The following is a 27,082-nucleotide window of genomic DNA, read 5'->3' as shown; positions in this document are numbered from 1 at the left end:
GTACCAGGGAGGATCCGTTTAGGAGTTGCCCTATCTGAAAAACGAAGCAGGGAGGACCAAGAAAACAATCCTATCCAACTTTTAATGCTGAGCCAAACGTCATTGAATACCATGGGGCAGCTCGTTGTCTGGGTACAGGCTCTCCAGCAACAACAAAACAGGCTGCATACAGAGAAGAAAAGGAAAATGGGACCCTGGGATACCCGTACAAAAATGAAAGGGATCAACCCTATAGAATTGCTGCTTGTTTCAAAAATTGCCCGTTTATCAGCTTTGTTTTGCAAAATGAGAGGGCTTATCCAGATTCTAGAAGATAGCTAAGCAGACCTCCTGTTATAAGTAGGGTGACTACCCATTCCGGTTTGTAATGCTCAGGCCTGGTGAGTTTATTAATAGCACATCTCGCTGTGTTTCGGTTTGGACAATAAACTGCAAAGTCATCCTAGTTATAAGTAACAATGACAACGGGCTGAAAAAGGTGACTCCAGGTCCCAGGAAGGGACAGAGGAACAAACATGTCAGTTGGCTGCCCACACCCAGCCTGCGGCCGGCAGGGCACCAGAGGGCTTGTTTCAGGACCGAGGTGGGGCACTTGGCTGGGAGGAAGCCCAGGTGCTTCAACCATTTCCTGGAAAAGAAGGTCTGGGTTTTTGAAAAGAGGTTGGGATGGGCTCCCTGCCCGGCCACGTGCCATCTTCCTGACCTTGGGAAGGCACTTAAGGCATAACAATGTCACCCTCCAAAGGCTTTGCGACGATTCTTACCCCTTATGTGGTCGGAGGTCATGGGAGATGGGAGGGCAAACGGTGCCCATCAAGGCTCATTCTGACAGCTACTATTTATCAGCCAAGTACGCAGGCAGTCAGTGCAGAGTATCTGATTCAGGACGGGAAAACGGAGACTTGGAGAGAAAAGTTGCACCAGCTCACAACGGACAAATGGCTGGGGAGGGGTGCCCCCAGGAAGCGGGGCTCGGAGCCCGCGCTCTAACGGCGTAAGGGACCCTGAGTTCAAGGGAGGGCGCGGCCAGCACACAGCTGCGCTCTCGGGACTCCGTGTCCCCTGCGCCTTCCGCCCCCGCTCGGCCCCTCAGATCCCACCGTGGGAGAGGGTCACCCACACAAAGGGCAGGGGGAGTGGTTGGAAAACCGGACGACGTCCCGCCAAACGCGAACACTGGGCCCCAGCAAGTCACTAGCAGATGGTATCCAGTGCCCTCCCGCTAGTCCATGGACAGGTCACCTTCGAGACCTGCTCCCGGGGCGGGAGGACGCGTGGAGCCCCCGCCTGGTTGAACGCTTATGTAAGGCCGGCGGGTGACTGCGTCCCAACTCCCCGGGCGCGCGCGCAGAGCCCTGGCTCGGGTGGCCCCCATCCCGTCCCCCCTCCCCGGGGACCGCGGGGAGGCCCGGGACCAGCGGCCCGGCCCTGGCGTCCCGAGTGGGCGGTGGCGTGCTCCCGCGGTCGCCCGCTTCCCGGGGGAGGAGCAGCGCATCGCGCAAGCATCCGGCAGCGGCGAGGGGGCGGAGGAAGGCGAGAGGAGGAAGCGGGATTTAAACGAAAGGCGGTGACGCCACACAAAAGATTTCTATAGGCTCCAGGGAGGCCGCGGCCGGGCGGCGGCGGCGGCGAGCGGGGGCGAGGCCGGCGGGACCAGGACACCCTCCAGCGGCCCGGCGGGAGGGCGGGCGGCGCGCCCACGGCCGCGCTCCGAGGTGCAGAGCGGGAGGAGGCGGCGTTTCCCTCTGCCTTTCGGCCCCCGCCCTTCCTTTCAGTTTCTCCGGCTCGCTCGGAAGTTGGAGGTTGACAAAAATGGCAGGAGCCGGGGCCCGGGCGGGTGGCCGCAGCACCGCGGGTACCTTCTGAGTTGGTCCGGCCTCCAGGGACACGCGCGCACGGCGTCCGATGCGCAGGGCCCGGGGTCCCGGGAGAGCTGAGCCGCTGCGGGCCCGAGGCGAGGAGGCGCCGGGCATGGACTCGCGCCGACACCCGGCTGCGGGCCGCGGGGCGCGCGGGGCTGGAGGGCGTGCCGCCCGGGCGCCGGGCCGCGCACTGTGAGCCGCGAGGCGGGAAGGGCCGCCGGGCGTGGCGGGCGGGCGCGGGCGGGCGGCCTCAGTGCGCAATCCGTGCAGCTCCCGCCCGACTGACTCCGCGCGGCCGCGCCAGCACGGGCCACACCCTCGGCCCCGCTGCCGCCGCCGCCGCCGCCTGGCCGCTTCCCGGGAGTCGGAGGCAGGAGATGCGCCGGGGCGGCCGTGCGTCCCCAAGTGCCAGCCTCGGCCGCCGTCGCGGGGAAGTGCCGCCGGCCGGGGTCCCGGCGCCCAAAGCCCACGTGCACCGCGGAGCCGAGGAGGCTGACAGCAGAGCCCGCCCGGGCCGCCGCGCGCGCTCCTCCCCGAGGAAGGGATTTTGATTTCAAAGAAAGGAAGGAAGGAAGGACAACTCCCAGCTTCCCCTCCCGCCCTCCCGCTCCGGCGGCGGGGCCGGGCCATGCCCAGAAAGGCGGCAGCGGCAACCGGGCAGAAGGGACTTTCCTGGCGGCCCGGCGACGAGGAGCGCGTACTGTGAGTTTGCTGTGCCCGGTTCATGGTTCCTGCAAGACCCCCCGAAGGCCTCCCCACGCCGCGAAGAGCCTCCTGTGTCCCCCGGCCCGCGGGCCCGCCCCGCGCCGCCTCCGCCCTGCGCCCTCCGCCCGAGGCGGTTGATGGCATGATGGTGCCGGGAAGGCACCGCGGTCCTGGCCAGCTGAGTCGCGACGGCCGTGGGGGCGGCGGCAGTGGCAGCGGCAGCGGCGGCGGTAGCGGGCTCCCCAGCGGCATGCCAGTGCCCCCCGGGCGCGATGGCTAGCGGCAGCGCTGGGAAGCCCACTGGCGAGGCGGCTTCTCCGGCTCCTGCGAGCGCCGTCGGCGGGACCAGCTCGCAGCCGCGGAAGAGGCTGGTGTCCGTGTGTGACCAGTGCAAGGGCAAGATGCAGCTGGTGGCCGACCTCCTGCTGCTGTCAAGCGAGGCCAGGCCGGTGCTCTTCGAGGGCCCCGCCTCCACCGGGGCAGGCGCCGAGTCCTTCGAGCAGTGCCGGGACACCATCATCGCACGCACCAAGGGGCTCTCCATCCTCACCCACGACGTGCAGAGTCAGCTCAACATGGGCCGCTTCGGAGAGGCGGGAGACAGCCTGCTGGAGCTGGGCGATCTGGTGGTGTCACTGACGGAATGCTCCGCCCATGCGGCCTACCTGGCGGCCGTGGCCACGCCAGGCGCCCAGCCCGCACAGCCGGGGCTGGTGGACCGCTACCGTGTGACGCGCTGCCGCCACGAGGTGGAGCAGGGCTGCGCCATGCTGCGCGCCACCCCGCTGGCCGACATGACTCCGCAGCTGCTCCTAGAGGTGTCGCAGGGCCTGTCGCGAAACCTCAAGTTCCTGACAGATGCGTGCGCCCTGGCCAGTGACAAGTCCCGGGACCGCTTTGCGCGCGAGCAGTTCAAGCTGGGCGTCAAGTGCATGAGCACCAGCGCGTCTGCGCTGCTGGCCTGCGTGCGCGAGGTCAAGGCGGCGCCCAGTGAGCTGGCGCGAAGCCGCTGCGCACTCTTCAGCGGGCCGCTGGTGCAGGCGGTGAGCGCGCTGGTGGGCTTCGCCACCGAGCCGCAGTTCCTGGGTCGCGCAGCGGCCCTGAGCTCCGAGGGCAAGGCGGTGCAGACCGCCATCCTCGGTGGCGCCATGAGCGTGGTGTCGGCCTGCGTGCTCCTGACCCAGTGCCTCAGGGATCTGGCGCAGCACCCCGACGGGGGCGCCAAGATGTCGGACCACAGGGAGAGGCTGAGGAACTCGGCCTGCGCCGTGTCTGAAGGCTGCACCCTGCTATCTCAGGCTTTAAGGGAGAGGTCTTCGCCCAGGACTTTACCGCCAGTGAATTCCAATTCTGTGAATTAGCAACCCCCTCCCCCCACCCTACCCCCTTCTTCCACCCCCAGACTAAAGGAAGACACTTATCGTCTGCCCCTCTCCATTTATACCAAAGAAATCATAGGTGAAGCTCCCTCCCACCCCCCACGGTAAATGCTCGAGAGGATCTTCCAGAAGGCAGGGCTGTGCACCCGATTGAGATGCGCTCCGATGTGGCGTGCCCTGTGGCCCGCACAGAGTAGGGACCTGGGGACGTGAGATGCGGAACCCGCTTCCTTGGGGTTACCCCACCCCACCCCAGCTCCTCTTCAGGAACTCCTCACCCAAACGTTGTTCATTAATTGGGCCGGAAGGAAGTCATGGGTTCATTTCTTATTTTTGGTCTTTTCTGATTAAAAGAAAGGTTACCTCAGTTTTCACTCCGTAGACATGGATGTAGCTACCTTTTTTTTTTTTTTTTTTGTATGTTGTTATTTTTTAAGATGGATGAGGCATATACTTGGTGTGGAAAGAGTCTGACTTTGCCATGTGATTTGCAAACGGGGGGAAATCTACTGTGAGTGTGTGTTCTATTTTCTGATTTACACTATAGAGTGATTTTCTTCCCCCCCCCCCAATGTCAAGTTTTTACCTTGCATGTACTGGAGTATTTATTTCCTCTATTAAAATGTTATGTTTCTCAGATGGCTTTTTGCGCTTATTGTGGAGTTTCAGTAATTGTGATGTTGCATGCTGCGCGTCAGCTGTAGAAAGGCACCGTGGGAGCTGCGCTTCCTTCAGTAGCAGTGGGATGGGTTCCCAATCCTCTACCCTTTCTCCCTCTTCCTCGAGTTGCTTCTTTGAGCAACCTAGAATTCAGGAAGAGGGGAAGCAGGGTTTGTACTCGGCCTGTCTTTTGCAGATTAACCCCCTGGGTCCGCCAGCCCTCCCAGGTGAGAGGATGTGCGCTCAGAGCTGTGAAAGTCCCGTACAGTCAACCGCGTGCCAAATGAGACTACGCGCCTCTTGTGTAGACAGGTCTGTCCAAACCGCATCCAGTTGCTCGTGACTTGAGAAGAAAGCATAGAGGGTTCTAGATGTTTAATGGAGGGACAGGTATTCTGGAAAGCGTTAGGAACTTCCTATTTTGTTGTTGGCAGCCGTCCGTCTCGAGAGACGATGGTGTAGCTTCTTAAGAGTCTATCTGCACCGCCGAGAATGGCTGTGCAGTCCGACTCGGGAGTGACACGGTATCTGTCTCCTCCCGTGTTGAATCAACGCTGGAGTGTCCTCTCCAGTGAAGCTGAAGCTACAGAGCCTGGGCAGGGTGATATGGAGGGTCTGCTGTCGCCCATGCAGCAGACCCCCCCTCTCTTCGCAGCTGAAGGGTCCAAGGGAAAGACGGAGTCAATACAGCTTGGCTTCAGGTGCGCCGCAGGAGTTGCCGGTGTTGACTACAACGTCAAACCGCCTTAGGGACGCCGGCTCCGGATTTTCTGTCGGGGTTTACTCCCTTAGCCTTTCCCCTGAAGAGGTATGCCGCAAGGCAGCGGAGGTTTTTTGGAGTCAGAGTTTTCCTTCTCTTATGTGCCCTGACTGGAAGATCGAACCAGTGACACTTAGCTCGCAGGCCGACGCTCAATCCACTGAGCCAAACCAGCCAGGGCAAGGAACTTCCTATAATCACAGCATAATTGCAGGCAAGCGGCTTATTTTTGTGACCTTGAGCTGTTGCAAGATAGGCCCTGGTTGATTGTATGTGTGAAGAATGCTTTGTTAATGGACATTGGGAGTTATTTAAAGGTAGTTTTCCTTTCTGCAAACATGTTAAGAAAAAAATGGGGAGGAGGGTGTATAGTTTTGCTGAACGTAGTGAAGTCTTGGACATTTTCCCACTGAAGTACAAAAAATTTATTCGTAGTTCTTGCCCTGGGAGAGCCCTGTGGCTAAAAACTCATGTGTACTTTAAATTTGCTCCGTTTACATATTTCTTGGGGTTGGTGGTGCCTAAACCTTTGCAATACCCACAGATCTGAAAAGAAAAGAGTTTTTCACCTATTACGTTAGAGAGAAAGGAAAGTCCTGTTGATTGTTTTACTTGAATGGCTGTCTTTATTACAAGAACATCAAATTTAATGTGTAAAACATCTTTAAACCTGTCTGATTTCTCTGATTTTGAAATTTGAAAAGTCTGAAAGCAGCAGGGCGTATACATTTTTAAAAAATGGTTCAAGGAAGCTGATGCTTTTCTCTCTTAGGTCCCGGTAGATTAAAGTGTTTAAGATGAATGTTCAATCCCCTCCCCCTTCCCATTTTTAAACTCTGGATCAGTCAGGTTCAGGAAGTGTCAGAGGGGAGGAAAGCTAACCCACGTAGGGATGACAGTCCTGCCTGCCTGTAGGGATTTTTACTTACTTGTATTTATTGGATTTCCATAAGCAATGCTAGGCTTTATAATCACATGGTTCATGTAGTCCCTGCAGATCCCAACGGATAAATGTGAAAGGAACAAACAGAAAAATAAAATGAAGACCAGAAGTCTATAACGTTGATTATGAAAAAAAGAAATGGCCGGTGTTCCTTGGGCTCATTTCTCGCAGGAACAATTTCTAGGACAAATGCAGGCTCCCTCTCAGATCACTTTCCCTGGCTGCTTGGATGGTACTCATGAGCTAGTCACCCGATTAATTGTGGAACTTCTTCTCTTAGTTAAAGCAGGAGCTGCTGGTAACGTTGCCCTGGACTTAAGGTTTTGACTTGCAATATGCAAAGTCTCTGTCCTCTGAAGTTGTTACGTTTCTGTGGTGTGTTTGCCTCTTTCCCCCCTGTGTCTCTTAAGATAAGTGTAGGGTTTTCATTCCTTCCAGGTGTCTCGGAATGAGTTCTGCCTGATGTTTTTGCAGGAAACGGGTGTGACGAAGGCACTGCGTCCCTGCTTCTGCGTTGCTTGGCTGGGTGCAGGCCTTTGACATTTTAACTTTCTTCCAATGTGCCAGCTTGCTAAACTTGTTTTTAAAATAGCCCTGGTTTTTTAAAAAGGAGCATCTCAGACCTATTTCATTGGGTTTAATAAGGTCAGCACAGATAACTGGCTCCAGGAATAAAATCACACTGGCCTGATTTTTCTTTTTAAACAAAACCACACGAGTTCATTTAAGACACCAATTCTCGGACTTTTCTGACTTCCCAGGGCCAGTTTTCTTACACAGGCCTAATGGGCACGATCCTGACTGGTGACATTGAAAACCTTCCTTGGAATGGTCATGAGAGAAGGAAAGCATGACAGCTGAGGTCTCAGCACAAAAGCCGTTATTTATGACAGTCACCCCAAGTAAATGGGACAAAGCCTGACAGACACAAGACGTAACTACAATAGGAGTAAGCAGACCTGTGTTTCCTTGGCTGTTTTAGGCTTGGTCTTCTTCTGTTCATTCTGGGTTGATTTTAGGAAATACAAAAATTCTGTGTGTGTATTTTTCTCCTTACCTTTATCTTCATCTCCACCCCAGTTCTTTTCTGATTCATGCTCATGTTTCTTAGAAACTAGTTTTATAATTCTGGACGCCTCAGTTAACCTCTGATTGCTTATTTGACAAACACCTTTTCTTTTTTAAGCTGGCATAGGGATCTAAAATAGTGGGCTGTTTGAAGTAGCTCATTTTAGCAAAAGCACCTGTTTTTCAGAATGAACGTGACTATGGGAACCTGAAGTTCAGGCAGAGGATTAAAGAAACGACTGCTTGGTGAACGTGAAAGGACGTGGGGAAGGACCCGCTGAAGCGTCAGCAGCACTGTTACCTGTGGGGCCGTCCCTGGGCCCCCAGCCACCGACCCGACCCTGACGGAGACATGTCTCTGGGCTTCCAGTGTGGACACAGACTGGTGTTTCTCCCAGTCAATACTGCTTTTTTGGCATGAGTGTGTGTGAAATAAGTTGGCCTGTTTTACGTAAGTGGTGTGTTTTCGTTAGGGTCATTTGGATACGTGAGTTGTCAGTTTCCACTGGCAGAGGCTCAAAGATGGAACTGTCCAGAAAGTGTGATTCTAGCGTCTATGATTGGGGTAAATGTCATGTAACAGGGAAGCCCCTTTGGCCAGGCTACAGTGCCTGGCACCTGTGTAATTTTGAAATGAGTGTGTGTATAGCAAATATACATAAGCAAGTCATAAAATTGTTTTAGGAATGACAGCTTTAATGGTCATTTGTTTGGCAAATATTTATCAGGGGCTAACTCTGTGTGCCAGCACTGTGCTGGGCACTGGGCACAGCTGTGAGTGAGACTCAGTTCCTCCCCTCGCGAAGGCTCAGTGCTATTTCAGGCGTGGTCCGTGGACACGCAGTGTCAGCAGCATCCCGGACCCCACATCCTCAGCAGCACCCTCAGGCCTGTCAGATTGGAAACTCGGGTGGGTCATTCTGAGCTTCCAGGCCCTCCCTGGGGATTCTGACACACACCCAAGCCACAGAACCAATGGCCTGCGGGGCCTTCAGGCGTCCTTCTCTTCCCCACGACTCTGGAAGTCCAAGCACTTCTGTATCGGGAGGCAGCAGCGTTACTACCAGGTCCTTGTTTGCGAAGGTGTTAGTTTCCCTAGATATTGTGAGCTCCTTTCTTCAGATAGAGAAGATAATTTTGTCTCTCCTGCCATTTGGAATCGGCAGGTTTCTGTGTGTGTGTGTGTGTGTGTGTGTGTGTTTACATGTACAGAGTTCTCCCCTCCACCTGCCACCACTTTGGGATGAACTAAAGTCATTGTAAACTGGCAGATTTGCTTTCTGTGTTTTGCCTGTTGTTGACTTCTGCCCTGGAAAACGAGAACTAGCCAACAACCTAATTTTATAAATCTACCCTTTAGCTCTCTGACTGCCCAAGAAGAGCACTTTGCTATTAAGTTTGCAAAGAAAGTACTCTTCAGAACCACGTGGAGTGTACACTTATTCCAAAGCTCACTTAGAAATAGCCAGAATCTTCAATGTGCTCAGGAATATGCCCATGAGGGCCAACCCTGCACCTAGAATCAGGATGATCGGTCAGCAAAATACGGGATGTCTCCCATTACTAACGACAACGTCACTCAGACATTCCAGGCTTCAAGCTGATTTAGGTCTGTTAGCGTAATTTTAAAATCCACATACTGATTTTAAACCTTATTTACTAATAACCTACCTGTACCCAGATTATGCTGAAGTCGGGCACGGGGAGCTTTTGTAACCCTGTGTTTTAGGGAGGGAACTGTGCGTGAGCAGCCTCGGAGGACCTCTGCTTACGCTGCAGGCGTACCTAAGCGTGGACCGCTTCAGACTTTGCTCTAATTTTACTTAAAAAAAAATATTTTTAAAATTTTTTATTTATTTTTAATTTTTTGAATTTATTGGGGTGACATTGGTTAATAAAATTATATAGCTTCAGGTGTACAATTCCATAATACAGCATCTATATATTGTGTGTTGGCCACCCCAAGTCCAGTCTCCTTCCATCACCATTGATTCTCCCTTTCCCTCTGCTGCCGTCCCCCTCCCCCTTTACCCTCTGCTGCCGTCCCCCTCCCCCCTTTACCTCTATTGTCTGTGTCTGTGGGTTTTTTCCTTTGCTTATCCCTTCACCTTTTCTATCCAGCCTCCCACCCCTGTACCCCTCCTTGACAGCTTAATTTGCCTAAATTTTAGATGCCTCTCCAGATACTGGCCAGGTGGAAGACCACTAGTTAGTTGCCTTGGTTATATCAGCAGCTTCTGAGGAGACCGAGACTGAGGCGAAACCTCTGCAATGGGAGCAACTGTGTAGGAAACTGAGGCCCATTCATTCCGTCGTGGTGCCAACATTTCTCTCTGTGACGACCACCAGCTTCCTGTTCTAAGTTAGTTGGCAAGTCATTCCAGCACCTTCCCTCAGATAGAACTTTCGTAACATGATTTTCTTAAACGATTTTCTTGGTGGCTAGGTTTTACTTCAGCTTTCCTTCTCCTGTAAGTCCAGTGATAAAGACATTTCTAAAAGCACAAATAGGATTCTCGTTTTACTACCACTTGGAATTTAATTTTTAAAGTTGGTAGTAATGCTATGGGAAGTTGTCTGGAGAACCGATGGAAATAGGTCACCTGATATTTTTCAGCGGGCTCAGCGATTCCTGACACCATTTTGTTAGGTGGATTCTGTGCCGTGGACTTTAGAAAGGTGTAACTAGTGACCAGAGTGTCCCGTGAAGGTGGCTCTGAACGCAGTTTGCCTCAATCACCTTGACTCGGAACACTCAGGACAAAAGAGGAGTTTCCCCAGCTAAATTACCCACAGCACTAAAGCAGAACTGCCAATGAATGGCTATGCAATAACCCTGAAGATGATCCAGATCCTTCGTCCCTCCCCAGAGCGCAACCTGAAGCTTCCTGCCCCTATGGTTCCTAGAAACACCAGCGGTCCCCGACTTCACGAGGATGTCTTCGTTCACGGGCAGCCACGGTGCACCTGACAGACCCACACTAATAATAGATGAGGGTGTGAGACCATGGTCACGTGGGGTCAAGTTGCTGATAATGACACTGACCGGAGCATCATTTGGGACCAGAATAGTGTTGGGCTTAGCAAGCCTGCCGGTAAAACGTTTCTGATGTAGCGAACATTTCCTGGGCCTCGGGACAGTGTGAGGCACGTTCTATTTCCTCATTTAAGAGGAATGTGGCCTCAAAGCCACAGCTGGTGACTGTTAGGAGCAATCCCAGAACCCCCTCCTTGGTTGTCCTCAATAAAGTCAATGTGAGATGCTGCTCTGCTTCCAACAGCGACGCTTCCCAGGCCCACCACCCTTTGGTGCCACGTCAGGGTAACTGCAGAGAACCCGCGCCTGTGACAGCGCGGCTGTGGTATCTCGCTGTCTGGATGACCGAGGAGCCGGGAGCTGGCATGTTCCACAGAACGTCTTCCCTTTGGGTCCCATAAATGGTTTTAGTATCATGAGGGCTGATTCTTCTTGGACATGTGAGGATTATTCACTTTAAATGCTACGAGGAAAAGGTTTTAAATCTATACTTTAAAAAAAAAGTGAACTTTATTTGTTTCCTGTGTAGATGTGTCCATGAAACTCCATGGGGTGTGAATGTCAGAGTCCTTTCGCCATCTTTGTAGTTTGAGAAGTGAATTCTGCAGTGTCTGTGGGGAATTCCTTTAGATTTTTGGCAGGACTTCCTAATTGCCTAACCTGCATTGTTTGGGCCCATTTTGTCCTGGCTGAGGAGAGAATGGCTCACAGACTCCACGCAGGGGACCGGGCGGTCATCAGCGCCTCTGGGGACGTTCTAGTGAGCGCCTCAGCCCGGACTTCTCAGGAGGCTCCAGGAGACATTTCTTAAGACTGAGCTTATACCAGGAGTGGGAAGACAGAGACGAGCTTAGAATGTAGTACAAGTGGTAGGGAGGAAAAAGTACAAGAGGTTAGGGCAAGCCCCGTACTAAATGGGAATGAGGATCCTGTAGTTTGTCTTCGGCTATTGCAGACCTCGCAGCCCTTAGAGCTGATCAGCTGGGATATGTCATCCTGGTGGCTAGCAGGGAGGGTGTTGGCATCAGAGCTGCTCTTTCCTGTTCTCGGTGCCAGGTGACCACATATAATTTAAGTGGGAATTTCATTGAATTTCTTTTCTGTGCAGCTGGAGGGTAGCTTTCCGTTCGATACCGGCAGGTGCCTTACTTACGGAGTGGGCTCTCTTCCAACGCCCAGGGATCATTTGCTTTCCTGCTCATTAATTTTGAGTAGCGTGAATGCAGACTGTAGGACTGTTCCTGGACTGGTTTGCTCTGCAGGAGGCAAAAGCAGTCCCCCTACCCGCCTCCCCCCGCTCCCCCCCGTCCCCCGTCATCCAAGCTGCTAGCCTGATCTTGGATCAGGAGCCCGGGGTGGGGCCAGTGGCACCGAGTCCTGGGCCTGGCTGCCTGCCATCTTTGCAGAACACTGTGGGCCCAGCTGGGGCACCTGAAGGTGCATCTGGTCAGGAGTGGGGCCGGCTGATGTACTGGGAGCCTTCCAAGGCAAGATCTGCTTTTTGTTTTGTTTTTTTGTCTCTGCCATCCTTAGCAGGTGGCCAGCGTGTTCAAATGCTTGTCTAATGAAAGAAAAGCCATCACCGGCATGTTCTGAGCTCCTGTGTCAGCAAGGACCTTTACATTCTGTCTTTCCGACCCTTAACGTAGCCTTTTGAGGTGCAAAGTCAGGTTCTCATTTTACAGACAAGGGTGCTGGCCTGAAACCCCTTGCCCAGGGCCACGAGGCACACAGTGGGGGGATAAAGACAAGAATTAAAGTCCGTCTGGCAGAGCCCAGCATTCTTGTCCACTGGGCTACAGTGAATGAATGAACTTCTGGATGGAGTCCATCTGCCCTTTGAAGTCGCAATGCTTCCCAACTCCATTTTTGTTTCACCTTAATGATGATGATGTTTGTGGGTTTCCTCCCGAGCCTTTGGTCTGATTCCCTCCTGGAACATTTACACAGGGCCCGATGCCCACAGCTCCCTCGTGGAGGCTCAGGCAGAGCTGACTACGTGAGCAAATGGCTTTCTCCCTGCTGCGTGGCCCTGCTGTCCCGGAGGAGGGTTGAGGAAGACCTACCTCTGGTTTGTCAACTAAGCCGCACTTGGATTTCTCTAATGCGTGCATCTTTGTCATTTGCTCACTTGTAACACTCCGTGGCTTCCTTATTGACTGTCGGATCAAAGACAAACTCCTAATTGAGGCATCTGCAGCCAGGGTGGCCTCTCAGCTCCCTGCAAGCGACATGCCACCCATAGGAGTCCTTGCAGAGTTCCCTGCACAGTCACGCTCTCACCTCGGAGAGCACAAGCTGTCTCTTCTTAGAAAGCTCATCTGCTCCCTGCAGCTCCCCTTCCCACACCCTGACTGCAGCCTGGGTGGCAACCTGCCCTTGTATTACAAGTACTTACCAAGTTATTATAATTCTGTTCACCTATCCCTGTTCCCAGGGTGTCTCGTCATCAGGTGGCAGAGTCGTTTTCTTATCTCCAGCAACTGACACAATCCACATCTCTGCGTGGGCAAGCATAGTGCTATGAGTCCTGTCAAGCTTCAGAGAAGAAGACCCCAGGAGTAAAATACTCCATTAACCTTTCCCTTTGGGTGGTCTTCGGTCAGTTACCAAGGTCCTTCGCATTCCTCCCGGGACCCGCCGCCTCCGTCCCTTACCCGCCGCAGCACTGCCCTTCGCCGGCGCACTGAGTCCCCCCGGCATGACAGACCTCAGGCCCCTGCCCATGCTCTGCGCCTTCACTGGCGCTGGCCTCCACACGAGATGTCACTCCATCCGCCTGATGGGTCCGGTCCTCGGAAGGCCTTCCAGGCATTTGGGTGGATTCCAAGGGGAGACTTGAGAGGCCCTGGCCGGACCAAACTCTCTTCCCTCAGCTGGTCTAGGTTCCTTGGGGCCTCAGCTAAATCTTGCCTCTGGATTGTGAGCTGCAGGCCTTGGTGCCGATGGGTGACGGTTCCCATCGGCATCCCCAGGGTGGTGCTGGGCCCACGGGGACATGGAAAGACGTGCCACCCTGGAAGGGCGTCCCTTTCCCACAAGTGGACTTAGAACCATATTCCCCGGGGAGACTCTGAAGCCAGCGTGAGAACTGACTGAGGGAGTGAGTCTGGCTTTCAATTCCATAATTGTTGTAATACAAAAATTACTCCTGATTTTCCATAATCAGGTTTGGGTTATCATCGGGTACTTAGGCAGAGCTCTGGGGTGAGCGGTGCCCACTGCATCGCCTGCCTGCACCTTTCCTGCCCGGGCCTCGATCCTGCGGAGCGGGGAAGGAAGCTGGAGCCTTAGGGAAGGGAAACGGGGTGCTCTGCCAGAGCCGGGGGCACTGACAGCCTCGGAGGCCTCCGTGTCCACAGCAACCTCTTTACACCTGCGATTTGAAGAGTTTCATTATAGGGGTGTGTGTGCTTTGTTTTTTTTTTGCATTTGACCATTGACACTACCTAAAAAATAAGATTATGCTCATCTTATCGAAATCAAAGGAATTGTTTAAAACAAAGATATCACATCTACTTAATTATTTAACTTTTCCTTTCCATCACTGGAATTCTGGTTTCAGTGGAGCAATAAGCAGATAGTTACGTCGGATGATTTTCATAAAAACAAAGGAGTTGCTGGCATCCCCTTTCTGGTGATGTGATATGGATCACAGGAGCCCTGGACGGGGCTGCGGCAGCTGGGGCCCCACTGGCAGCTCTTGGCGCCTGTGGTGTGATGGATTTTTTTTTTTTTTAAAGAAATGGTGTGAACGCTAAATGGAAAGAATAATGATCGTAGTGGTTCCGTGTTAAGCCTCCCCAGAAAGCTTGCCCCGGGACTCAGAGACACAAGCTCGGGTCCCGCTCCCCCGGCCTAAGGAAGAACCGCAATACGAAGGGCAGCGGTGAGGGAAGAAGCCTGTGCTCTCTGTCCTCCTGCCTCCCCTGCCTCTCCCCCGCACGCCCGGAACGTCTCCCGTCCTGGGAGCCTCCGTCCGAACCGTCAGGGATGAGCTCACAGCGGCCGAGGCCAACGCACTCGTCGACCACAAAGCAGCTCCCGGGAGCACGTGCTTGGCTCACTGCCTCACTTCCTAGCCAGTGGGTCCCTCTGAGCAGGCCAGCCTGGGCTTGCTGGGGCCCGAGTTTCAGCAGGCAGGTGCCTAGATGCTCGTCCGGGATCAGACACCAATGACAGAAAAGCGAGACCCACTCCTGACACTCCTGCAATAATTGGTGCCCTCAGACCAACCCTTGCCATCTCTGGAACCTCCCCATCCTGCAAGGTGCAGAGGAACAACTCCGAGGCTGTGGTTTTGGGGAAAAATATATTGGGATAGAAGCCCGGACTCCATGCCCCTTGCGTCACTCAGCTGGCATTTCTCCGCCCTCTCTTTATCCTCGTAAACACATCTAGGAGCATCGACTTCAGGTCTTGTTCCCCCGTCCCCATCTCCAAAAGGGAGGGCATCACACCTGCTTCCCTGACAGTCCACCAATTCATAACTGAAAGCAACAAACTATTACTGAGATTGTCCTTGGTGACTCGTCCCCTAGGAGCCATGTAGTCTGTCCCTTGAGAGGGGGGTGGGGTCAGGCCCGAGGAAGGGGGCTTCAGCCTAGGCGTGACTTCTGTCTTTGTAAATGGGCCTTACTTATGGACACTCTTAACAACATGCTTTGGCCTGGTCATTGCTTTTTAATGGTGGAGATTGGGAAATCAGTGAATTATGCCGTAGACACGGATAGCTAAGCTGCGAGGCCCACGCGGAACTGGGGCATGGGAAGATGTGGAAGAATTTGGGAGCTGTAACAATTTGGTGCTGAAGGTTACAGCCGTGCTTGCAAGTTTCAACTTCTGGTACGATTTGGAAGGCTCTGGATCTTATTACATAATGTCCTGGGGAATAGAGAGTTGGCCCTAATTGTCACCTAGATTGTTGCTTCCCAGATGCTGGCTGAGGACCAAAGCGTGTCTGTGACAACCTGCTTTTTAAAACTTCACATTTTTCCATTTTGGTAAAAATTAAGTTAAAGTGTTATTAAAATACAATTTCAACACTATTGCGTGGGCACACTGCAGTACAATTGGTCATTCCCTCGTAGTCAGACATTTGGTTGTTTCTCGTCAATAGTTTACTCTGACCAGGACTAGTTGCCTAGACAACCTTTTGAGTGACCTTTTTATGCTCTATGTTTCTTTTATTTTTAATTTTTGTTGATTGATTTGAGAGAGAGAGAGAGAGGAAAAGGAGGAGAGAGAGAAACATGGATTTGTTGTCCACTTACTTCTGCATTCATTGGTTGCCTCTTGCACGCGCCCTGATGGGAGATCAGACCCACAACCTTGGTGTATCGGGATGACACTCTAATCAACGGAGCTACCGGCCGGGGCTTGTTCCATATTTCTGATCACTTACATGGACAGAGTTCCAGAAGTAAATGAGCAGTTTTATTTTCAGTTATTGGTTGTTGTACAGAAACTGTCTCTACACTTAGCATTACACATACAGTAAGTACAGGGCATTGGTGGAGAAATGATTAAACTTGGGTCCTGTCTTCAAGTAGTTCAAAGCCTAGGTGGGGAGTAAGAGAGCTCTCGTCTCAAAGAAAAAGAACTGCTGTTATCTCTATATGCTCTCGGGGGTCCCCAGGGCCTGTCTTCACTCACTACGTGACCTTGGGCAAGCTGTCCTCTCTAGGTCACTGTGTTCTCATTTTTAATGAGGTCATTGGATTAGGTCACTTCTAGTGTTGCCTGTCTGTGCAATGCCATTATATGGGACTTATTTGGATGGATACTTGTGATAGAGGAGCTTCCATTGTAGGTGCTCTGTTTACAAAGTAACGGTCCCCCACTGCTGCAACTGCAGCACACTTTTTTCTAGTCACAGACATGCGTCTTTCTCCTCCTGCAGTTGGGTTATCAGAGGGGAGCTTTAGGACAGGCAGAGAAACCACTGGTGAAGCTGGTAGTTTGCAGCCTCAAGTGTGCTATGCCAATGGAATGTGTATTAACCCACCTAGGATGCCCCCATTCCTGTTCCCTCGGATGGGGCTGGCTGCTGTCGGGGAGCCCTTGCTTGTGTTGATAGCACAGGACTATGGGGATGGGGATGACCGGGCTGTGGCGGGACAGGGACTCTGACCAGGCCCGAGTTTGGAAATCATCTTAGGCATCATCTTCCTTGTAACTCAGTATTCTTTGCCCCAGGTTTCCCAATTGCTCTTATTCTTTCTTTCTTTTTTTTTTTTTAAGTTGATTTGAGAGAGAGAGAGATTGGTTGCTTCCTGTATGCACCCTGACCTGGGATCGAACCCACAACCTTCTGATGTACAGAATGATGCTACAACCAACTGAGCTACCCAGCCAGGGCAGAATTTCACATATACACTGTCAAGGGAGAGATGTTTAGGAATAAACTAATTTCAGCTTTGAGCCCTCCCCCTTGGGCCAATTCTGCTCTGGCTCTGGGTAACATCTTGACTTTCACCTCCCAGTTTTCACGGGGGCATCACTGTTTGCAAAAACACAGGGCAGGAGAAGCAAAAAAATGTAAGGAGGTTTGGCACACAGAGGGTTAATCTAAAGACATCAGGGTTTCTGCAGAGCCTGTAGAGCATAATAGCTGTGTACTGAGCTCTGGCCTGCGACAGGCCCTTCCTTCACCTACCTCCCCACTGTACACAATGCCTCTGTAAGACACGCGCTCTATTATCACCATCTCCCAGGGGAGGAATCAGAGCCTCAGAGACTGTGGGCCCCTTGTCCAAGGTCACCCAGCCAATAAATGGCGGAGCCAGAAGTTGGACCCTGACAGAGGCGTCTTGGCTCCAGCTGTCGCCGGGGCCTTCTCCTGGCTCGTTGATGACCACTGTAGTCTCATTGCGGGGAGGGCCCACTGTGCAGGGTCAGAAATCTGGTGTCGACCCCTACTGCGTGCTTGTGAGGGACCGCTTGCTTCTGCTGGCCGGCGGCCTCTTGAGCCCTGTGCCTTCATGCGGCCAGGCCAGGGTTTCTCTGGCTCCCTTGGCAGCTGCCGGGCCAGCATCGCCACGTCCTATCTCCAGTCGTCCTGCCGCCTGACCGGGGAGGGCCGAGCAGTGCCCAGCCCAGGGCCACAGGCCAGGAGCTCCTGCCTTCATTCTCTGAAGAAGCAGGGTTTTCTCAGAGAGGCCTGACCCAAGAGGAGGGGAGGATATGGCAATCGAGTTTCAGCTGACCTTAAAGCCCCTGTGATCTTAGTCCGTGTCAGTTAGTGAGTTCCACGGATGACTCAGCGGCCCCATTGTGCAACGGGAGGGAACGCGCTGTGTCGTCTCTGGTAGGCAGTGGGCAGTTTTCTCCCTGCTGAGTTTACTCTTTGTGTATTTTGAAGTGTCAGGACCAGATTGGGTGGGTGCCAGGTGAAAAACTGTTCAGAACTCGTTTCTCTCCTGCTCCTTTCAAGGGGTGTGCTAGCGAACAAGGGCTCACTGCCAGAAGTGCAGAGAGGCCCAAACTATGGCACTGGTTCTGGAGAAAAGGAAGAGCTATTAGTTTAACGCTGAGTCAGCCTGCCAAAGCCAGGAGGCACCTGTCAACTCTCTCCTTTGTCCAGGGCTCAGGGCAGGCTTTGAGGGTTTAGGGGGACAGGTATGCAGAAGCGCTGGTGGGCCAGGTTTTCCTTGGAGGACCTTGGAGCGTGGCCATTTACCGTAAAGTGGCTTCAGCACCGGCTCTTCCTGGACAGTGGACCCTTTGCTCTGAAAGGTTCTGGTGTTCAAGTTCTGGTCATGCCGTGTCCTTTGGTTCTGGGGTGGGGGTGAGACTTTTGGTCTGTTGTCTCTGCAAAGCAAACCAGTATCTTCTCAGGAGCATTTGAGCTGGTTCTGTGGTTACGGGTATGCCTGCATGGTTTGGGCAAGTAAGTCCCGATGGCTGATTGCCACTCATGGGGGCCCCCGGAGGGACCAGATGGGGCTTAGGTCAGGCCTCCTCACTTAGGCTAAGGAAACCTGAGTGCGCCCTTCTGGGAAGAGTGGATAAGACTGAGGGGATTTGGGCTTTCTCTCCTGCACAGGATGTAGGCAGCAAACCCAGGAGGGATGGTGACAAGAGGGGACCCTTTGGCTGCAGAAGTGTTTCATTACAGAGCACAGTCTGGATCAAGTTGGAAGGGACCTTGTGGCTTGATTTTTAAAAGGGAACTTGGGTGCCACGCAGAGGGGCTGGGTTTTACGCGGGACTCGGTAGTGGTGCTGTGGGCCTCTCAGGTTTGAAGAGGAAGGTCCTGACAAAAGCAGAGGCGTAGAACAATCACTTCGGAGGTCTCTGGAGGGTGAGACAGGAAGTGGGGAGCCCAGCGAGCAGCCATCTCATTCCTCGCGGTCTGAGGGGCTGAGGCCCCGGGTGGGGAGGCGGCCGTGGAGCGGGGAGGAGACAGATGCCAGTCACGCAGAGGATCCTGCAAAGCCAGAGTGGAGGACCTGGGGGAGGAGGACGCCCACACCTTCCAGATGCTGCGCTGAAATCATGCAAAGACATTTTGCTTTAGAGGAAAATGTTAAGCTTTTTCCTTTTTTAAAGTAAACTTCTAAATTCAAGTATGACATGTATACATGAAAAGTCCCCACATCGTGAGGTTACACCTGGACGGATCTTCACACAGTGGACACGGTTGTGTGACCAGCACCGGATCAGGAAACCGAGTACAGCCAGTACCCGGACGCTCTTCCCGCTGCGTCCCCTCCCCTCCCCTCCCTTCTGCCGAGACCACCATTCTGATTCCAAACCTTGGATCACTGCCTTTCATTCAGTAGTGGTGACGTTCACCCACATGGCCACCTACAGCTCTAGTTCGGTCATTCCCAATATTTCGCTCTACACATTGAGCACAATTCATTTATTTCACCTGCTGTTGGAGGACGTTGGAGTTGTTCCCCGTTGAGAGCTGTCAGGGACGGGGCTCCCATGAGCAAGGGCTGGTGTCTCCGGTGCACACACCCGAGCGCGAGTGGAGCCTATGTGCTGGGTTTTGAAGGGGGAAGGTTCAGTGGCAGCTGTGAAACAAGCTGGGACATGGGGTTAAAGCTGCAGCTCTTGATAGATAAGAGATGAGCTCAAGTCATGAAGGAAAGCTGTGGCAACATCTTACTGGCATCGGAGATGCAGCTCAGAGCCATACTCGTCCTTGCGCAGCGTGCTGGGGCTTTTAGGAGAGGGGCTGCACCCCACCCCGGCCCAGAACCGCCAACAGTCACTGATGGTTTCCTGGACTCTCAGCTGGGAGGATCCCTGGGCCAAGTTTCTTTGCCCCCTCCCCCTTCTGGAATTTGTGCAAAAAAAAAAAAAATTTTTTTTTTTAAATTTTGTTTTTCCTGAAAAGTTGGACTTTCCCCTGGGTGTATGACGTGCGCTCCGTTGTACTCATCTGTTTCTCACAGTTCCCTCTCACAGCAAGTCACACAATTTCTGTAATTTTAGTATTTTGGGAAGCACGCGGAGAGGGAGGGATGTGAGGAGGCCAGGCCGTTCCTGCCACAGCTAGCTGATGGCTGCCTGACCAGGGCACAGATGGCCAGGCAACCCAAAGTGCTGGGTAATGCAGAACACGCTCTGGAAGGAACAGGGTCCAGCAGGGATGTCTTCTTTCTCCAGGGAAGTTTTTCCTTGCAGAACAACAAGGGAATTTTCAAACTCCCTTGCATGTTAGAAAAAAAAAAAAAGAGTTGTGTTCTGTACAACTAAATACTTATGTAGCCCAGATGTTAGCTGGAGGCCCCCTGCCCCGCAAGTGCTGTGTGAAATTAGCTCAAAGCTCCACCAATTCTATGGTCCATGAAAGTCAAAACCTCCCCAAGATTGCTCCTAATTCTCAAGGAACTTAAACTCCCAGGGCCATGTAGATGTCTAAAGTTGTGAAACCGAGGTGGGCAATTCAGCTTCTGCATCACTTGAGAGCCTGTTAGGAATGTGGACTTTCAGATCCTACCCTGAAATCCAGAACTACGCAATCAAACTGCGTTTCTGCTAGGTCCCGGGTGAGCTGTGTGCATGGCACAGTTTGAGCAACACAGCTTTAGGGGAGGGGAAGGGGTTCTAGAGTCTAACAGATCTGAGTTCAAATCTTACCTCTGCCATTAGGCTCAGTTTCCTTCTCTGTAAACGCCCTGACATAGGTAGGCCAACCGATTGCCAGTTGAGATAACGCACAAAGCCTAGACATGCAGATTCTCCGAAAGCATTCCCCTGTCTTCCTGGACTTACCCAGCCCAGAAGCAATGAGATGCTTCTACTGGCAGTATTGGGGAATGAGATCCCAGAAGTGCTCTTTTGCCTGCTTTCCATGGGTTTGTATCGTTCTGGAGATGATGACAGATGCTTAGAGCTGGTACACCCTCCTGCTTCCCCAGTTAGCTTGTCTGGGAATGAGATTGAAGAAGGAGCAGGACTTTTCTTCCCTGAACCTACATATGGGCTAATTCTATTCCTAGCGTCATAATATGTCTGCATGGAGCCGCACCTCCATTTCCACTGTGCCTAAAATGTTCCAGGGTGACAGCATATTGCAGTTAGGCTCAGGGCCAGCCCAAAGAGGTGAGGCCGTGGAGGACGACTTTTGTCTCTTGGTTCAGGCAATAGAAACCTCGCTTGAACCAGCTTGTGAAAACGGGGGCTAGCTCACGGCCTCCAAAAGGCTGAGTCAAAAAGAAGCAGAGGGGTAGCTATGCCTCAGGAAGGGCCACATCTTGCAGCCTTACTGCTTAGGGAATGTGATTTCCATTTTCCTGCGTTGTTTGGTGGGTTGGTGTCCTTCTTTCTCACTAGTCCTGGATTTTTCCATGTGGTGAGAAACATGATTACTGCTTAGGAGTCCAGGTGGCAGGAAACAGGTATTCTATATCCATGCATGAATAAGTGAATAGGTACCTACCTGTATGTATGTCTGCAGTTAAACATCTGCCTGTGACAACATGAAGCCATTCTTCAGGCCAAGAGGGAAACAAGCCTGCATATCAGAAGTGCAGGGAACAGCTCTTCGTTGGGGTGAAGTCACTTTGCATCTCGCCTTTTCCTTTGGGATTTGTTCCCAAGTTACCAAGGCTCACATTCCTCTCTTAGTGCTGTTGAAAGTAACCACTCCCCAGTGAAAGGGTGAGGATAGTCTGTAAATTGGGGGCTGTGACTTATTTAAATGAAGAAGGTTCGATACGGAGATGTAGCCACCAGTGCAGTCCAGTGGGGACTCAGGCAGGCGGCCATAAGAAAGTTAGGAAATTGGAAGTGACAGGAGCAAACACTGCAATCTCTTCATCCTGAATCGGTGGGGGCAAGACCAGTAGTCTGATCCTGACACCTGCAGTGGGATCAATACTTAGGAAAGAGAGCGTGTAAGGGCTAAGGAAGCAAGTGGGTCTTGGAAAATCAATCTAACAGTTGCGCTTCTACTAAAATGAAATGCTAAATTAGGAGAACATCAATAACACTTAGTACAACTCATATTAGTAATGGTAGGTGTTATGTTATATAGGTAATTCTTGTTTATTATTCTGTACTTGGTAAAAGCATCTCCTTCCTTTACAGTTTTAACAACATGCTTTTAAAATCCTCGTGTTTTGCTGCTGGAAGTACATATATAACACCGCCGCTGGCTTAGTCTCTGTACCCTGTGTGTGATGTTTCACACCTCTCTGCTTTCCAGGCATGGGGCGGCTGGGCTCTGTCTGCAGCTTCTCGCTTTTCCGAGTCTTCCCTCCCTACAGGCGAGTTCCGAAGTGCACCATTGCAGGGATTCTAAAACGGGGGATCTGGTTAAAATGCAGATTCTAATTCTGGGGTGGGACCAAGAGCCATGGGACATGGGGCGTCTGGTGCAGAGACCCCTCTTTGAGCTTCTAGCCGAGGCTCTTGTGTGAGCTTTCCCTTTCCCCGTCTGCTGTCTTCCAGTCCTTCAGCAGAGGCCTTCACTGCTTTGCCATCTGCTGCACTCCTCTTCCATCCCCACATTCTTGCCTCTGATGGTCCCCAACAGGGCTGTCTTGCTCAAATCACAGTTCCCCCGGGTTGCTCAGAAAGGGCATTCAGGAATAAAGTCAGAATGGCTAGAGTTTCTTACCAATGAGGACAAGGAGCGAGGAGGCTGGGAGTAACTGGACATAGAGCTCAGATTTCAGACAAGAATAGTCAGCAAGAAATAGGTGTGATCCTGGGGTCACAGGACCTCAGAGGGTCCATGCTGCGTAAGACCTGGGAGGGTCTGAAAACTCTACTTCTGACTGTGCGATTATGACTCAGCCTGTGGTATGAACTTGTGCTCCCCCATGTCCATGCCTCTCCTTCCTGAACTCACTTCCTCACCCGCCTTGCACGTAGATGGAGCCCTGGGGCACTTTCTGGCCATTTCTTCGTGAGTGGAAGTCGCAAGTATTCCGTCGGTGCAGTGCAGCACGCTCATGCCGCTGACAGCCGGCTTTGCTGAGTCACCTAGGCTGAGTCAGCAGGAAGGGAACTGTCGTTGCTTTAAGACATAGGTGGTGTTTGTTACCACGGGAAAAACCGGGCCATCCCGACTGGCAGCCGTGCCAAGGAGGGGCATGGGAGGCAACCGGCGGGGCTGCCCGGCGGCTCTCCCCGGGCAAGGTTTAGATCACATAGGAAACAGGGAAAAATGGAAGCTGGGCTCCGTGCAGAAATAGGAACCCAGAGGAGCAGAGGCTGGGGAGAGGCTGAACTCATCGGGAGAAGGAGAAGGAGGCAAAGAGAAGGCCACTGCCGGGAGGAAATTATGCAAAACCACCAGGGGACTCGGAGGAAGCCAGCCCGCTCAGCGCCGCTTCGAGTCCACTCCTCGCAGCGCCGGCAGCATCCCCGCTCACCAAAGAGGGCGCCGCGCCGCGCGCGGAGGGGACTGACAGGGACGTCATGAAGCTGCGAGCGTCGTCGGCCGTCGCCCAAGAACGTGTGTGCGGGATAAGTGAATGCAGGCCCGCGCCAGGCACGGACGAGGGCGGTGGCTGCCCGCCGCCGCGGAAGCAGAAGCGGTGGTCATCGCCCAGAGGTCAGGGGCAAGGGCGGCGGGAGGAGGGGGACGGGACCGGAACCAGCAGCGCTGCCCTGAGCCCCCGCGCCCCCCAGCGCCCCCTGCAGGCTCTCCGTCGGCGCGCTGCCCCGGAAGCGGCCGTAGCCGCGAGCCCCCTGCGGCTCTAGGCCCCGGGTGGTGTCGGGAAACCGCGGGCACCCGGGGCACGTGCTCCGGCGTCGGGGCATAACCGCCGACGCGCATGCGCGCCACGAGCTCCGACGGCCGGGCCGAGGCTTGGGGCCACGCTCCTCAGCGAGGCGGTGCGCGCGGTGCCCCCTTCTGTGCGCTGGCGCTGCGGCCGCCCCGCCCTGCGGGGACCCGGCAGGTAGGCCAGGGCCCCCCGCGGCGCCCCCCACCTCAGGCCCCGGAGCGTTGAGGAGGCCGGAGCGCGGTCCTCGTTTCCCGTCGTGTTTCCCAGCGGATGCTGCCCCGGCTTGTGGCCCCGAGGGGCCAGCGTTCGAGGCGGCAGAGGCGGCGTCGCGGCACAGGCCGAGGGCGCAGCGGGCGTCTGGGGGCGGGTGCGTTCCCCCCGCGCCCCGTTTGCGGCGTTCTCTCCTCCCAGCCGCGGCGTCCTTTGCTCTGACGTGTCGGCGACCTGGGCGAGCGGGGGCGCCCCTGAGCGGAGGGCTTCGTGTTTGAGGGACGCCCGGTCCCCGCCCTCGCCCTGCGTCTGCCCCGAGTCCCTCCTCCTCCTCCTCCTCCTCCTCCTCCTCCTCCGTGGTCGACAGTGGCGATAGCCCTGCAGGACGTTGCCCCGCCCACTTTCATGGAGGAGCTTTTATTTATTTTTACTTTATCATTATTGTTTTTTAGGCTACCTCAGCATGGCGTGGGATAGCAGTCCTTTAAAGAACGTGTTTCAGGAACGTTGCTCTGGAACCACGGGAGGGGTGCATCGCCCCCTCGCGTCCCGGGGGCAGTTCCTTCCGTTTGCAGGGTGGGGGGCGATGGAGGAGGAGCGGACGAGGGCCGTGCGTCGGGGCGGCAGGTGACTCCGCGGGGCCGGCGCGGGGCGCGCAGGGGTCGCTGAGGCCCTTACGGGACCCTTCGGAGACCTGCGATGAGACCCAGGGAGGCCGGCACCGCGGTGGCCTGGGCAGGCTTCTGGGCCAGGGTGACCCCAGCCGCCACCCGGAGCTGGTGGCCGGAGGCCGCGTCCGTCCCACAGACAGGAACGCGGAGACCGCCACCCGCGGGCGCGTGCGGGCCCAGGAGCGAGGGGAGCAGAGGAAAGCGGGCCGCGCGTTATTTCCGTGTGCATGTATGTACGCGTGTAAGAGCTGTTTCTGCAACATGCATCTTGTTTTCAAAGAACTATAATTTTACACTTGCAAACTGTGTTTTATATAAACCAGTCTCAAAAGACAACACATTTAAACGGTTTCCTCGCTCACGTTTAAGACTTGCAAACCTTGTGTGGCCCAGCCCTGAGATCCTAGTTTTGATTCACCCCCAAAGTTGTGTACATGCCACGTCCTTGTCTCCTTGGCATTTAGCTTTGTGGCGACCAGGATGAGTTCCGTTCTTCTCCACATAATTTGTTTTCTTTTAAAAGCCCAGATTCTTATAGAAATTGAAAAAAAAAATAACTTCAAAAACCTTTTAAGTGTTTTATTTGGAAGTAATTATAGATTCACAGGATGCTGCTAAAATAATAAACTCCTGTGTTCCCTGCCCCCCCGACTCTCCCACAGAGGCATCTGACAGAGTGACGGTACAATATTAGAACCAGGGCCTCAGCGTGGACCCAGTGTTGTTAACTAGACTGCAGAATTATTCAGGTTTTTTTTTTTTTTTTTTACCAGTGTTTATATGTGTCTGTCTGTGTGAGTGCAGTTCTTTGCTATTTTAGATCAGATTCCAACATTTATTTTAAAGATTATCTCCTGCCTTTGCCTTAGTTCAGGCCTCAGACTTCTCACCTGTAAGATTTCAATCATCTCCAGCGTCGTCCTCAGTTCTCTCTCTCTCTCTCACCCACCCTGCATTCTCCTGCTTCATCTCCGCCCCCAACTATAGCCTCCCTTTCTCTCCCTGTTTGAAAGCTTTCAAGGACTCCTCTGTCGCTCCAAAGATAAAGTCCAAACCGGTGTCTGATCTCGCCCTTGTCTTTTCCTCCCTGGTTTTACCCCTCTGTCACTCTTAATCTCTGATAGTTTTTAAAAATTAATTTATTTAAATCTTTTTTATTGTTTTATAAAAGATTTTATTTATCCGTTTTTAGAGAGAGGGGAAGAGAGGGAGAAAAGGAGGGAGAGAAGCATCACTGTGTGGTTGCCTCTCACACGCCCCCAACTGAGGACCTGGCCCCAAACCAGGCCTGTGCCCTGACTGGGAATCGAACCAGGGACCCTACTTAGTAGTAGTTTTCTTGCTGTGCTCTTCCGTGGTCTGTGCCTTTGGACATGCTGTTCCTCCTGCATCAAGCACTCTTCTTGCCTTTTTGTGCATCTGCAAAGTTCCCGTTGCTCCATCAGGCTCAAATGCTGCCTCTTCCTGGGAGCATTCCTCTTCTTTGCTTCCGTAACTTGTTTTTCTGCCCTCTGAGTACAGCACTCTGGCATAGCTGTTATGACTCTTGTAGCTATATGTTAGGAATGTCTTACAGTGATAGAGTCCTGACTACAGACCGTGGCTTAAGCAAGTGGGAATTTTTTTTTCACAATGAAGTATGCAAAGCAGGCAGCTCATAGTGGGAAGTGCACTCAGCAACACATCAGGAACGCAGGGACTTTCTCTGTTACTCCCCCCTTCACACTCTCTGGCATGTCACCTCATCATCACGAGATGGCTGCCGCATCATGTGTGTTGTATTGCAAGCAGGAAGCAAAAACGTCATGTGTGTCTGTCCTTCTTTGCATTTAATGGCGGAAGGCTTTCCAGAACACCTGTCAGCAGACTTCGGTGGATGTTGCATTGACCTGACCCATAGACATAGCGACTTCTAGCTGCAGGGGAGGGCAGATGGACGAGCATTTGCCTCCCTGAGCTCTGTCCCGAGGAGGGTGCCGGGAGAGGGCGTCGGAGTTAGGTGTGAGTGAGTGAGACTACCTGCTCAGCTACAGACAGTGCTCCCATCCGGCTGGGAGCGCTTTCCTGGAAGACTGAACGATCTATCACTTTTTGTCCTGGATCTCTTGTGTCTAAAGCAGCATTTGGCCCTTGGTCAACACTTACTTGAAACCTCATAAATGAATTAATGAACACATGCATGCAATATACCACGGCTTAAGAAGAAATATTTAAGAGTTGTTATATTTTTGATCAGACAGAGAAGCTGTTGCCCCTTCAGCCATCAAGTGCCGCGCACAGGTGGACAAGCACCAAGAGACCAGGGTCTGTGCTGTGAGGACGCGGACCAGCGGCAGGCAGCGTCAGGCCTCGGACGTGCCCTCTCTGCCCATCTTTCCAGGCCAGTGAGTCTTGTTAGTGGGAGAGGAGAGGGGGGACAGGTTATAGGGTGAATCCACAGCCCCTTGGGGCAGCACATGAGGATTAGAAGCACAAAGGAGAAAGAAGAGTACATTCAGAGAGGGGAGCGAGCCTAGGAACTGGGATGTACCCCACACCATCATTCCTAGTGGGTTTTAAATTCCTGGGAGAGAGTATTTTCATTTGGA

At 53.2% G+C, this 27,082-nt stretch overlaps 1 protein-coding gene and 1 long non-coding RNA gene across 2 annotated transcripts in view; both read left to right on the top strand.

Annotated features, from left to right (window-relative positions):
• LOC149992165 (uncharacterized) overlaps positions 1-26,868 on the top strand; it is a 31,836-nt gene extending 4,968 nt beyond the window's left edge. The window contains exon 3 of the long non-coding RNA XR_016508520.1: positions 26,731-26,868. This is a non-coding gene — a long non-coding RNA (uncharacterized LOC149992165). The remainder of the gene's footprint in view (positions 1-26,730) is intronic.
• Positions 1,430-4,118, top strand: TLNRD1 (talin rod domain containing 1). Its single transcript, XM_090263865.1, has one exon. It carries the CDS (start codon positions 2,840-2,842, stop codon positions 3,926-3,928), a length of 1,089 nt encoding a protein of 362 aa, XP_090119991.1. The 5' UTR covers positions 1,430-2,839; the 3' UTR covers positions 3,929-4,118.
• Positions 26,869-27,082: the final 214 nt, after the last annotated feature.

The sequence above is a fragment of the Furipterus horrens genome, unplaced genomic scaffold, assembly GCF_987537825.1.
Source record: "Furipterus horrens unplaced genomic scaffold, mFurHor1.1.pri manual_scaffold_16, whole genome shotgun sequence".
NCBI classification, from domain to species: Eukaryota; Metazoa; Chordata; class Mammalia; order Chiroptera; family Furipteridae; genus Furipterus; species Furipterus horrens.
Note: the sequence above shows the minus strand (reverse complement) of the source record. Positions and strands in the feature narration are given on the sequence as shown.